The sequence below is a fragment of the Nestor notabilis genome, unplaced genomic scaffold (assembly GCF_000696875.1).
Source record: "Nestor notabilis isolate BGI_N333 unplaced genomic scaffold, ASM69687v1 scaffold15784, whole genome shotgun sequence".
NCBI lineage: Eukaryota > Metazoa > Chordata > Aves > Psittaciformes > Psittacidae > Nestor > Nestor notabilis.
Genome location: NW_009927008.1, coordinates 27510 through 41296, shown reverse-complemented (window position 1 = coordinate 41296; position 13787 = coordinate 27510). Strand labels below are relative to the sequence as shown.

Sequence of the window (13787 nt, the reverse complement as noted above, 5' to 3'; positions counted from 1 at the left end):
TCCCCAATGCTTGTCTAGATACAGCCAGGCCACATGGAAAAAAAGTCAAAGGAAAACAAAAATTCAAAGTCTACTGCTGAAATGAAATACTAATTATTTTTAGAAAGACCTCCTGAATTATGAGTAAATGAAGTTGAAAGAACCACTTTATGACATATCAGTAGAAAATTTTAAGTAAGCTGAATGAGAAAAATCTTTACTAAAATACACAGTACTTTATAGAATGCATTCTTTCAACATTGTGAAAATTTTTCGTATAGTCAAAGTAAGAAACTTGAAGAGACTTGCAGTCTAATTCTTAAGTAGTTCCTACGTACTGCCTTCTATATGCATACAAAATGTAAGTCTTAACACCTTATACGGGTATGAGTGTATTCATAACATACTTGCAAGTGTATCATATTTTTTACAAAGATTTAGGATTGATCCTAAGACTGTTCTGCTGCTTATAATCAGAAATCAACAGGAGTTACCAGTTATTATTGATTAATACCTTCAAGAATATTATAGCTACATGGCTTGTGAATAGTTCAATTGTTCCAAAATGAACGAATATCACATATATGGAGCCCAGCCCATATACATCTGGCAGAGCAGGTTGTCATCACTTGCTTCTTGAATAAGGTAATGAACATGCCCTTCAATAGATAAGGGTAATCCTTTTATTCTGTTTCTAGTCTTAATGACACCTTGCAGTCGTTGTTCTATATCAAGGACATGGGTTTTGGCCTGAAAACAAAGACAAAGGGAAAAAAAATTACTAATATCCATGAAATTCTGCTTCTTAAAATAATTTAAAAAAAAAAAGTATTTATTAGGATGTATTTGAAATCTGTATGCTAATACAAACCCCAGATGTCTATATCAGTTACTTTGAAAATAAAGGATACTTAAATTTCAAAAAATATTCTTGAAAATGGATAGTGTTCTAGTCAAGTAATAACTTTTGCCTTACATTTTTACAGATGAAATTTACAGAGAAGACTGAAAAAGCTATGCAAATGTATTTGAAAACATTAGAATGCTTTATTTCATAAAATTACTTTCAAATAAATGCAAAATTTTCCCAGTCTTTTTCTTGGAATTCAGGTAAAATCAGGAAGATACCTAGTCTGGAAAATTCAGGCCAAAATTATGAGCAGCTGAAAATGAAGCTGTCTAATAACAAGTTGTGGTAAACAACTCAAAATGAGCTGTTCTGAGGCCCACTAAAGAAGACAGTTCATACCAGATATACTCACATATTTTCGTTTAAAGCTCAAGCATAATGTTGGCAACTATCCAATAAGAACAGTTAAGGTATAAACTATGTGGGTGGTCCTGTAACTAAAATAAAAGTTCTGTAGACACAGCCTGGTTAGTAACTGTTTGAAGACCAGGAGATTTTCTGTGCTCAAATAGCAAGTTCTGTCTTGTAATACAGCTTCAGTACTGTAGCTTGTCCTTATCTTAGCTGCCATGTTTACCAGTGCTCCCTAAGCTTTATCTGCTATTACATATATTTATTTTCACTGAATATTCCCTTTAAAGCAGGACAAAACAAATCAGAACTTCTGAAAAGGTGAAAGAGAACAAATATTAAAGGTTGTGCAAACTGTATTTTGGATGAACAATTTATCAGCAGCTACAAAAGAAACAGTACATATGTAATCCTAATTTTAACCATGTATTCCTGGTCACATAACAAGGCACACATGAAAAGCACAAAAAAACCCCCAAACGCACGGAAAGAGACTCCAGATGTTACAATCACTGTAAATCTGAAGGACTGCGCCAACAGTCAGATTGAGGCAAGAGTCTCACCTATCCTATTGCTTCTGTTGACATTGTCCTTGATTTACTAATACTAAAATACATATAGGCTCTATTTTGTGTGGTTCTTTAGTAGATGAATTACATTTTCTATCAATGTAAATAGTCTCTTTATGGATAAAAATTATGAACAGAGATAAGCAAGAAGAAAACCACAGGAATTTTTAAATTAAAGAAAAAAAAAAAAAACCCAAACCAAAAAAAAAACCAACCCAAAAACCCAAGACAGTTAAAGTTGCAATTAGAAAATACATAACTTGCAGCCATAATGGACATCTGACATTTGAATACCTTAATGCTATGCTTGTTTTAAACTAACCTTTTCATTGACAACTTCTCCGGTTTCATTCACTTGGGCTTTTGTATTCCCTTTAATGGGTTTACTCCATTCCACAAGAGGATCATGGAGAAAAGTCTTTAAGACACTAAATAAAAAAAGTTAAAAAAGGATAATATACACATAATACATTTATTTTTCAGAACATGAACACTGACAGGAGTCTGAAGTAAGCACTGAATATTTATATTGTTTTATATCTAACTGCATGTCATAGTAAGACTGAGCTGCATGACAAGCATGTGCTGGAACTGGCATATTCACCAGGAGTTACTGTCTCAGATGTTTAGACTACAGCTAGCTTTTTCAGAGTTTGTAGCAAAACCAGTTGCCATACCTCATTAGAGGCTCCCTTTGGTCACGCATAAGCCTCATTGTGACTTCACAAGCTCTTCGGAAGAGACCTTCTGTTCCCATCGGGCCCATTCCATTAACCATGTTGTGAGTGAGACGGAAAGGGACGATTTCCGGAACTTCAAAAGTTTCTCCCTTTACATTGATAAAAGAGGGTAAGCCCTAAGTGTTCTAAGCATTATCAAAATAAAGAGTAACATTTGCATTTTTTTCAGTTTTTTCCCCCGTCTTTGTCAGTGGCAGTTTCCTAGCTGCTTGCTCAGATCACAGTCTGGAGAAATAAACTAACAATATGTCTACATTACTTACGTAAATTAAAAAGGGCACATGTCCCACACGAAAAGCATCTTTCAACAGAAACAACAAAACTCCAAATCCTGCTCTGGCCACAATTTCTGCTGTTTATTTTTACAAAACCATTGGAATTTTTTTTTCTGAATTTGTGTGAGAAAAGCAAAGAAACTTTCCACAGCAGAAGAATTCCAAATATAGCAATTACAGCTTTGTTTGAAGGGTGGCAGAGGAGAGGAGAGTCACAAAATACAAACACTCTAAAATTTGCGCTATTTCAGTGTATCCACATCAGCTCATCGATATTGGCTAAAACAAAAAGCTGGCTTTCATGAATGCAGTATCCATATACTCTTCACATACCCCAAACTGTTGAATATAAGTAAGAAACAGAGCAAGAGAGAGAGAACACAACAGATATTAAAGGAAAAGAAGTGGGGAAAACCCATCAAGCTGGTAGAAATTTATAACTTACATGCATGCAAAATAAAGAGCAAGTTCAGCAAGTGGCATTTCTCACCTTATTGAAAAGGCAGTTGAAATCCACATGCACACATTCACCAGTCAAAGAATCGAACAGGATGTTTTCACCGTGGCGGTCTCCTAGACCAAGTATGTAACCTACCATTGACATAACTGCAACAGAACGACAATAGGCTGACCTACTGTTGTACCTGCAGAAACAAGAACCAGAGAGGTCTAAGTTACTTCCTTGGGTTATCGGTCTTTATCAGTAGAATCAGCAACATCTAGTGAAATATGCAAAGTAGGTATTCTTGAGCTAACTCAGTTCCAGTTGCTCACCATGAAGTAGGATCAGGAAATGTTCTAAGAAACCATTCATGGAAGAGAGGAGGATGACGAGGCAGAAGGACTTCTTTGAACATTTTCAGCTTTTCGGGCAAAGGTGCTGACTTTGGAAGCATATGCTGACGCAATTCTTTACCAGTCATATAAATACCTGTAATAGACCTCCCAATTAGGTAAAAGAAATCCCCAAATATGAAGCCTTATACATACTATTACAATATGGTATTTTAGAGAAGATAAGTATCTCTGTAAAGATGAAATAAAAACCCCATCACATCTACTGAAAGAGAAGACTGGTAAAACTTGTGGCTTGTTTGCCAGACTGCCATGGAGTGAGATGGGTAGAACACGCATGCACAAAAAACCCAAATCAAACCAAAACCACCCTCAAAAAGCCATTAATTGTATTCAGAGATATATTCAGATATTGATGAGATGTTTGGAGTTCCGAAGTTGCAGATGTCTGCATACATACATAAAACGTATGACATTTTCCCCTGAACTTTTTTGCACTGACCAAAAAGTCACTTTGTTAACAAGGAATAAAAAGAAATATGATCTCCCTGGAAAGTTACTGTACCCTCAACCTTGATTCAGTTATGAATTATCTTAATTATCTCACACAAATGTAATGGAAATGAAAAACAGAAGATTAATGAAAAAGTCCACAGTTTCTTCTGTTATTCAGTTCTGCACATAAACTACAATGCTGCTGGCACCTGCTGATGAAATGATTTACATCATTGTATAAAATAAGTACAGTAAGATGATTGCATTATCAGTTCTTGTAAGGAACTTGTTCATTGCAAGCAACAGTTCTCTTCCACTGAAGTCTACCACAAGTACAAATAATAATATACTTCAGACAGTTAAACATACATGACTGCATCTTCCTAGAATTTAGTCTGATCCGTGCTGTTTGTCTCATTTACTAATTAAGATACAAGCCCTTTAAAAATAATAAGTATCACTACAGTCTAATATATTTCTTTACCTTTCTCCTTATAAAGTTTTATCAGGATATTTCTCAAACCAGCAGTATTGTTCACCCATTCAATTATGCCACATTCATCATTTAATGGAATAACTGCGTAGGTTCTAATATGGAGTTCTCGCCTACGTGACTCCGCATCTTTTCTTAAGCACTATTCCAAAAGGAAAAATGAGATTAACAGATAACAGACAGGATTAAAATGTATCAGTAACATTAACCATTTTATCTATATCTATTTTCTAATTACACAATCCAGAATTTAAAAATCTAAGCTTCATTGTCTGCAGTAGGTCAAATGCAAGCAAAATGTTCATCTGTTCTCCAAAGTAAATTAAAAAAGAATTTTGCAATAAAATCTATAAATTGCATAACTTTTACAAGGCTTTAATCCCTTAAGAGCAGTATCTGAAGTAAGTGTTTTAGTGTTCCAGAGATGCTATCAGACATGCTTTAACCTCATGGAAAACATGGTACCTTATCCTTAAGTATGTTGCTAAGAAGCAAATTATAACTGAACTAAGAAGTATGGAAACACTTTTAGCATGAAAAAATGAATTTACCTACTTCTTATAGAAAATATTAGAAAATCCTGAGTAAGAAATATGAAGCATGACAGCAGAAAGTTTGCAGTTACTTATTTAATATAAGTAACCTTTCCTCTATATTTTTGCTAGAATAAGCAATTGTTTTGGCAAAATGTTATGTTTTGTTATTGCTTCCACAAGTCCGCAAGAAATTACGCATTATCAATTGCTACTGATTTCTGCTGAAATAAGATATTTTGCAATAGTTTACTTTTCTTCCAGTAACCTTTATCTGAAGCCAAGTTAGAATCATAGAATAGTTAGGGTTGGAAAGGACCTTAAGATCATCTAGTTCCAAACCCCCTGCCATGGGCAGGGGCACCACACACCAAACCATGTCACCCAAGACTCTGTCCAACCTGGCCTTGAACAGTGCCAGGGATGGAGCATTCACAACTTCCTTGGGCAACCTGTTCCAGTGCCTCACCACCCTCACAGTAAAGAACTTCTTCCTCATATCTAACCTAAACTTTCCCTGTTTAAGTTTGAACCCGTTACCCCTTGTCCTATTACTGCAGTCTCTAATGAAGAGTCCAAGTTGCTTGATTTGCTTTTTTTTCATTAGGTAGTTAAGCATTTTGTTGTGGTCAGTAAGTATAATGCCTCTGATTATCTAAGTCATCAAACCTTATTAATAAGGGAGTTGAATTCCATGAGCCGACAGTCTTTTCTTAGATCATCTTTTGGCTTACACATCATAATGTAAGATTTCCCATCTGAACCTTTTAAGGTGATCTTTTTTGGCTTTTGAAGTGAGGCAAGAATTTCTACCTAAGGAAATAATTAAATTATTTATTAACACCTTTATCAGATCATACAAACTAAAGCATCTAACTGTAATAAACCACTGAAACCGATCACATTGGCACTTCCATGGTGCTACACCACAGTAGCCTCAGGCCAAAACTTTACTGAAGTACCAAGAGGCTGTATCTGTCTCACGTTGTTATGACAGAAGACACTCAGTTTCCACAAAAGTAACTATGAGGTTTCCTACTCACTTCTCCATTACTAGGGAATCAAGATACACTACAGGCTTACCGTATCATCAAAGCCTGCAATGTAGGCCCAGCATCCAGGAAAAGGGTCATGGTTAGCATGTGTACCAGGAATTGAAGGAAGAGTTGGTATCATTACAGATTGTAAGGGAATGAGAATTTCACTGAATGTGTGCTCTTCCACTAGTCTCTTAAGTGTTTTGAAATGAATATTCATGCTTAATGTTGAGCTGTTTCCATCAACCTTGGGAAAAAAAGTTGTTCACGTATTAACAATAAACACCTAAAATATTACTGCAATTTCACATTAACTAGTGAACAATAGAATAATAAATGCTTACAGTAATAAGAAAAATGACAAATTACATTTCAAATTAAATGGCAGTGGTCAGAAGAAAACGTATCTGGACATTGTGTCACATGTATTTTTCACACTGAATGTAAATACAGAATAATGAAGGCATTTATTTATTTTTACCTTTATTATCAAGTTCATTTATTCATAAAACCCACAATCAGCCTATTTTTACAGTAAAACTCTGAAAGTTACTGGGCAGGAATGATACGTGAAATATGTGAAAGCACAAAACAATATGTAGCCTATGCACTGTGAAATGTACCATTATGTACTGAAATACTTAGCTATGTGCTCAATTTAGAGCTATTTTCTACTGGTTTAAAATATTTTTATTAATAAAATAAAATAGAAGTTCATGTAGCTTCTGTTAAATTGCAGTAATGTAAAGGTTTGGCTAATGAAGGCTATCAGAAGCTTTTGTATAACACCTTTAAATAAACCTATTACATGCATTACTTTGGCTATTTTTGTAAGTACCGGTTTGTTGCAGAGCTCTAATAGCTTATCTGTAAGGCGTGTTGCGTCTCCTATAAATTTTCCTAAAGATTCCTTCATGTGAATAGCTTTGTTTAGAATTTCCTTACATCTATTGACACGCATAGGGTAAGAGGACTGAAAAAAGAGGAAAGATAAAATTTATTAAAACAGTCAAATCAATTAAAGAATACCCAAAACCCCAAACACCCCACAATAATGAATACATTCTTTTTGCTACTTATTGATTGTCATATTTAATAAGTGGAGAAGGATGTTCTCCAGCTGAAAGTTGGTGCCTGAAAAAGTACTGAAGTGTTACAGCTGGGGGAGGTGTAGGAGGTGTGTGTGTGCGTTATTACTTTCTGAAATCATTCTTGGGAGTCCCACAACATAAAGGCAAATATTCAAGAATATGCCGGTGTATCCTGAGTGCTACTTCAACAGCCTTAAAGAAATAGCATGCTCCACACTTTCCAGATTACTTTGGAATGACCAAGTACCAGGTAATATTAGGTATATCTATCTCATTTTAATCAAGGCATAGGGTTGATTGTTTTGATTATTAACCTGGAAGCACTATTACAATTACTAGCACCAACAAAATCTGCTGTCTATAACTACCCAATTCACCAGCTGTTCTTTGTCAAACTTCCTTTCCTAGTACATCAAACAAGTCAGGATGCATGTTAGCACTCTAATTTGGAACATTTAAACTGCTACATCTGAACAGTAATCTGAAAACCAGTAATATCTAAACTGTAATATCTGTAATGTCTGACTGCAATACTATCTTTTGCAGTCATAGCATTGCTATCCTGTTCCACAACACTATTACAGTTACTGCAGCTCTTAATTTCTTCTTACCATCTTAAAGTAAAATAGGTTATATTCACATTTTTCTCTATTGAAAGCAGTTTTATAAACTTAATAAAGCTGTAGCTATATTTATCAAAGTACCTTGGACACAGCAGTCATCATCCACATTGCTTGCTGGGGATAGGCTAAAAACACTTTAGCAACAATCACCATCAGAACTGCGAATACTTCATCATGGGAATGGCAGATTCGGGAGATTAACTGAGAAAAAGCTGTCAGAAACTGGTAAGGTGCCAGGTGATTTGTGTGCTCTGTAATCACCTTATTTATTTTAGCTAAATCATTTTTCATTTGAACACGTTCTGAACGGCTAGCTGAAAAACAAAAGGGGACAAGATTATTTTCTCTTTTTTCCTCACTGGAAACGTGAAATCATTTACATCAAATATGTACAGAAACATATTTTGTTGGTATTTTTTATAAGCTCCTACTGTAAATGTTTAATGTAGCATACAATGACTTAACACATATGCTATTTAACCAGAATAACAGGAAATAAACAAGTAGAGAAAACAAGAACATGGAATAGGCAATACTAGAAAGCTCTCCTTTACATTCTTAAAATTAGAGGAATAATAGATGTTTTAAGTGACGCAATGGCACAGAACGACGACACTCCATGTATTTGCCCAGTAAAAGGATTCCAGTGTTCTTTAGTGGAGAGGAAATGAAGGAAGTCTTTACAAGGGATGGAATTAACACATTTGCTTCTATCTCCACCCCTGCCCCTGAGGGCCCAGCACGAGTAGCACATCACCAACACAGAAAGCAGCATCTGATGTGACTGCAGCCAAATTCAGTTGGCCTGTCTATAGAACCCAGTCAAGATCAAGGAGCTACAACTGCTTCACTCTAGACCTGCAGGTAGTGTTTGCATTTTTCATTCGTACAAAAATCTCCCACCCAAAATGCATCTATGGGAGTAGTTTGACATGCCTTGATGCTGCTCCTCCCCTTCCCTCCTCCTCCCTTGCCATTTAAATTTCAGTAAAATTCCTTCAACAACTGGAACAAAGACAAATAGGAAAAAATCCTCAAAGCCTAGCACTCTACTGTATTGATTGTATACAAAAGCACTATTCATAACTCGTGAGATAACTTAGATGGCAGGTGACATGCAAGGATTTTTCCTATATCTGTTTATCAACTTAAGTTACCCGAGGAACAATGCTATCTCATTATGTATTTTAAAAGAAATTCTGGAGGATTTAATTAAAATAAATAACTCTCCTGCACACTAACATCCTGTAATTTAAAAGAATAATAGTACTTCCTTGTTTCCAGATAACCTCAGGCAATAAGTCTAAACAAAGTACTGTAAATATATTGCACTGCTCTTTCAATCATATATTCAAAAGTATGACACAGGAAGTATGTACTGGGAAAAAACTTTCTACCTTTATCACATTCATATGCTTTTGCTCCGAAGTCCAGCCATAAAGATAGCATTCGTGGCATTGACTGGTAGATGAATTGGTTTCCATACTGTAGAGACCTGTGATTACATGTTTAAAGCACACCATGTTAATGAGATTTATATATTAGAAGCATTACAAATTCCACATCCTGAATTGTTTCACATTCCATTCTGGACTTCAGAAACATATGTTCAGCATTTTAATGCATCTACAACAACTACAGCTTAACAATATACAAAGGGTTTGGTTTTATTAATCAAAACTGCAGATAAAATAATTAACCGTCTTGCATGAGACAGACAATTCAGAAGGCAGAAGTAAAAGTAGGTATGAAACCAAAAAGGAAGTATGCAGTATTTTGTCTTAAAATACTGCAGAAAAAAAATGAGTCTGTATGATTGGTTGCAAGACAATATATTCCTGTAAAATGTTTTTTGTGGGTTTTTGTTTGTTTGTTTCCAGCATAATAGTCATCCTTCTATAGAAACTAAGCAAAGGTCTCCTATGGTCTAACCTCCCAAAATGATGAACTATGTATCTAATCAGATCTCCTTGTTTTTCCATCTTGTTGTCAGTTACCATTGGCATTAATTTATCATAGTATTTAGCAAGATAAAAATGTCCATCTTCCCATTCTGGCAAGAATACTGTAACATCCTGCAATAAAATAAAAAAGAGATAGTTACCTTTGAGAAGATACTAAATTTAAAATAAAAAAAGGTAAAACAATCATAAAAAGAAGATTATCAAGAAACAAGGATCTTGTATTAATTCCTTTTGTGCAAACTAAGTGCAAAGAAGTATTAATTGTAACTTTAACTCCAAAAATTGTAATTTTGGCCCAAGATGAATGCTTGTACAAGCTAGAAGTCTGTTCTTAAAATACATTTTGGACTTGGAGACAGCAAGATAATGCAAGAGAAGATCATAGAATCATAGAATGGTTTGGGTTGGAAAGGACCTTAAGATCATCTAGTTCCAACCCCCCTGCCATGAGCAGGGACACCAAAGATGATGTAGGATTCCTCAACTAGAAAAGATTATAGCTTAATGAAAAATATTATTATAAATAATTCCCGATCCTGATAAACTCAATACTGGGTTTCTTTTAGTTTTTTTGAAGAGTAAAACAGTAGAATGTTAATGATTGGACTCAATCTTAAAGGCCGTTTCCTACCTAAGTGATTTTGTTTTTCACATTTCTGTTTTCCTTTAAAATCCATATATTAGAAAAGTAGTAACTTAGCAAGTGGCACATCCACTCTCTAATAACATTGGCTTGTTTCTAGTGCCAGTATTTTCACAGTAGAGAATTCTAAGCATTAGTATTTTAATATAATCCACCAAAATTTCATTAGTTCCCATTATTTCAACCTTCCTTTGATTTGATACATTCCTTAGACTTTTCTCTAAATGAGTGTTCCAAAAGTATTTTAATTAGGAAGACAGCACTAAGTATCAAAAGTATCAAATGCCGAAACTCAGACAGGAGACATACTACTTTTAAGGACACACAAAGATCTGTATCTACTACAAGTTTAGCTGACAATATTAATCAATGCCAACACAGTATTTCACTAGCATAGCAAGATGAAGCAGTGTAGTGCTGTGTTGTTGAAGAAAAACATACCAGTTGCCCCTTTTGCTAGAGGCATCCTAGTTCTTAAGAGATTGCAAGCATATTTAAAGTGCAGTTATAAACCACTACCAGAGAGAGAAGTAACAATGAAGAGTAGCACAATGCGTCACCAAATTCTCGCTGTCTATTTAGAGTAGCCCATATTTTAGTGAGGCATTTAGTTGTGCATTCATAAAGAAAGCCAAACTCCTGCAATTTGTTTGTTACTATAAAAGAGTTATATTAGGTATTAGGTATATCCCACTCAGTCTTAGTGAGTTGGGAACTGCAAACTTGCCTGTACTCACATGTTATATTAAAGCTAATTCAGATAGTTAAATCTTTAAAAGAAGTACCAATTCCCTCCTACACACTGATAAACCATTTAATCCCATTGATGTTATCCTTGGTTGACATCATCAGGACCATAATGATAGATTACTTAAGGGATTTATTATTATTCAAAAGTAATGTCTTGTTAACACTAGTATATCAAATTACCTTATACTTTTTCATAACTGCATTGCTTTCAAAGTTAGCAGTTTCTTCCATAAATCTGCCCACTAGCAGCATTGCCCGACCATGGATGAGCTGATTTTTGCTATTGCATGGCGCTTTATTTTCAGAGAAACATAACTCAACCCCCTTCTGAAGAACAATGAGTGCTTGATGAACCTCGCCCTAAGGGAAAGAAGAAAACATTTTATATACTTTCAGTAAGATGTAAAACTTCCATCTTACAACTGTTATTAAGGCAAAGCTATGTCCCCAGGTGTATTCTAGACCATTCTGGCTGTGGTAACTGAGTATTACTGACTTCAAATGCTACTCACATTCCCTTGTTATCTCAGCACTGTTGTCACCACAGTAATTGCTCCCATGTTTGTTAAAAGGATATAGATTAAGGAAACATCTAGTATTAAGATAATCTATATTTGCATGGGCTGCTTTCACAGAGGCAGGTGAGCAACCAGTTTTACACACAGCTGCCAGAGAAGTCAATGGATACAGAAAAGGGGTGACTAGCAGCGGGAGGTAAAAACTTCATGTGGCTCAACTGATATCAGAATGTGCTGAAAGTTCCAGGTGACATATTTTGTTTTACGTATACTGATTGTGTGCCTTTTTTAACTTGAAGAAAGCTAAAAAGATTATTTTCTCGCACATAATAAGTTCCATTTTTATTTTCTTTACCTTGGACCAGAGCCACTTTGCTCTTTCAATATAAAGCTCTGAGAGCGTAGATTCCCCTGCATTCAGAAGAGCATTATACGCAGTCTGGTGGTGACCAGCTTTTCTCGCCACTCTAGCGCTCTGGAGCCAACACTGACCAACGAGCTCACTGTAATCCTGGCTGCAGAGATATTTTTGCAGGAAATTAACACTTTCAATCATTGATACTACTTTACAATCTGAAGTAAATATCAGAATGTGTGAAACACAAAATTTCTCAATACACTATATTACTACTTTATAGTGATTACTTCAAATTATTTGTAATACATATCTGTTTCACACTCTCTCCATTTAGGCCTAGAAACAACTACTCTTTCCCCCTGTTTCTCCTTTATCTTTCCTATAGAGACCACTTTTTCCTTCTACTTTGAAGGTATGTAGTACTGGAGAGGACTGCTTACATCTACAACAAATGTCCACCGTTTCATCTTCTCTCTTCTAACATACATACGGAAAACCAGAATGTTACTGACAATACAAAAAGAAATAGTCACATTCTCACCTTTTACTAAGACTAAGCAAAGCCCTTCTCAGTGCTAAAATGGGTTCTTTTGCTCTGTAAGAGTTTTGGGTCATTTCAATACGAGCACACCAATTCAGGGAATCTCTACCATAGTCCCCATTTGGTTGCTGAAACATTGGTCCAATACTATGTTCCAACTCACACAGCATATGCAACCTGGGTTAGGAAAATAAAGGAAAAAAATAAAATTGTTGTTTGAGATGTGTACAAGTTTTACAAAGCTTTTGCCATTTTCTTTCTAAAGCTGGCCAAGTAACTTCAAATAGTAGGACTTTTTAAAATGCAAAAATTCAGCAAAACCAAACACACAAAAGACAAGGATTTGTAAACTGATTAGTTATTTTCTCACTATTCCTTTGCCAAGCTGCTGAACACAGAGAAATGAAGCTCGCTTGGAAAGGAGGTCAAGTTTTAGAAAGTGTTTCTATCCATTACTTTGAGTTATAATTCTTCACGAAATCTGATATTTAAATAAATACCATTTTAGAGGCAATATACTGTTCCTTAAATACCTCTTTTACAATAAAGTTACTCCATTTATTAAAAAAATATCATTATTATTAGCTGTCATTAATAATAAAAAAGATGCAAAGCTGAGAGCTTGTAAATGCTCAAGTTCTCACTGGCAGTCTAAGTTGAAGTGGGTGTATCTGATAGAGAAACAGCGACTAAGGGCTTCCAAGTAGTCAAGATCCATGGCTTAATCAAACTATTTTGAAACACTTCTTTCTCAATACTCAAACTCCATTTCCTAAATAAAATAACACTGCAAAGATTACCAACACAAAATAGAATTAAGTAGTAATTAAGAAACACATACTTTAACTGGCTTATTTCATGCAATATCTTGCCATAAGGATGCATTTACAGTGCAGAGGAAGTATGCTTTTTTCATTAAAAAAAGGCAACTCGCTTTTTAGTCTGCTACAGCCACCTTCGATATTTATTAAAAAAGTAAAAATATTCCAAGAGATGAAGGTTCAATTTCTACTGCTGTGTTGACAGAAGAAGGGAGTGCTTTTAGGCCACCATATAGATTAAAAGCAATGCTCTTAAGCTACTGGAGTTCAGTTAATGGAATTACTGACCTATATGTACTAA

The 13787-nt window shown here is 35.0% G+C and overlaps 1 protein-coding gene across 1 annotated transcript in view; it reads right to left on the bottom strand.

Moving 5' to 3' along the window:
• Window positions 1-373: 373 nt before the first annotated feature.
• The window catches only part of ATR (ATR serine/threonine kinase), a gene marked incomplete at its 5' end in the record, with an annotated part of 40081 nt that continues 26667 nt past the window's right edge, over window positions 374-13787 (bottom strand). Inside the window, 15 exon segments of the mRNA XM_010013861.1 lie at window positions 374-729; window positions 2132-2237; window positions 2487-2638; window positions 3315-3468; window positions 3599-3755; window positions 4599-4749; window positions 5810-5953; window positions 6224-6424; window positions 7016-7150; window positions 7973-8205; window positions 9289-9386; window positions 9824-9966; window positions 11429-11608; window positions 12122-12281; window positions 12666-12842. Coding sequence (XP_010012163.1) covers window positions 556-729; window positions 2132-2237; window positions 2487-2638; window positions 3315-3468; window positions 3599-3755; window positions 4599-4749; window positions 5810-5953; window positions 6224-6424; window positions 7016-7150; window positions 7973-8205; window positions 9289-9386; window positions 9824-9966; window positions 11429-11608; window positions 12122-12281; window positions 12666-12842 — 2365 coding nt within the window.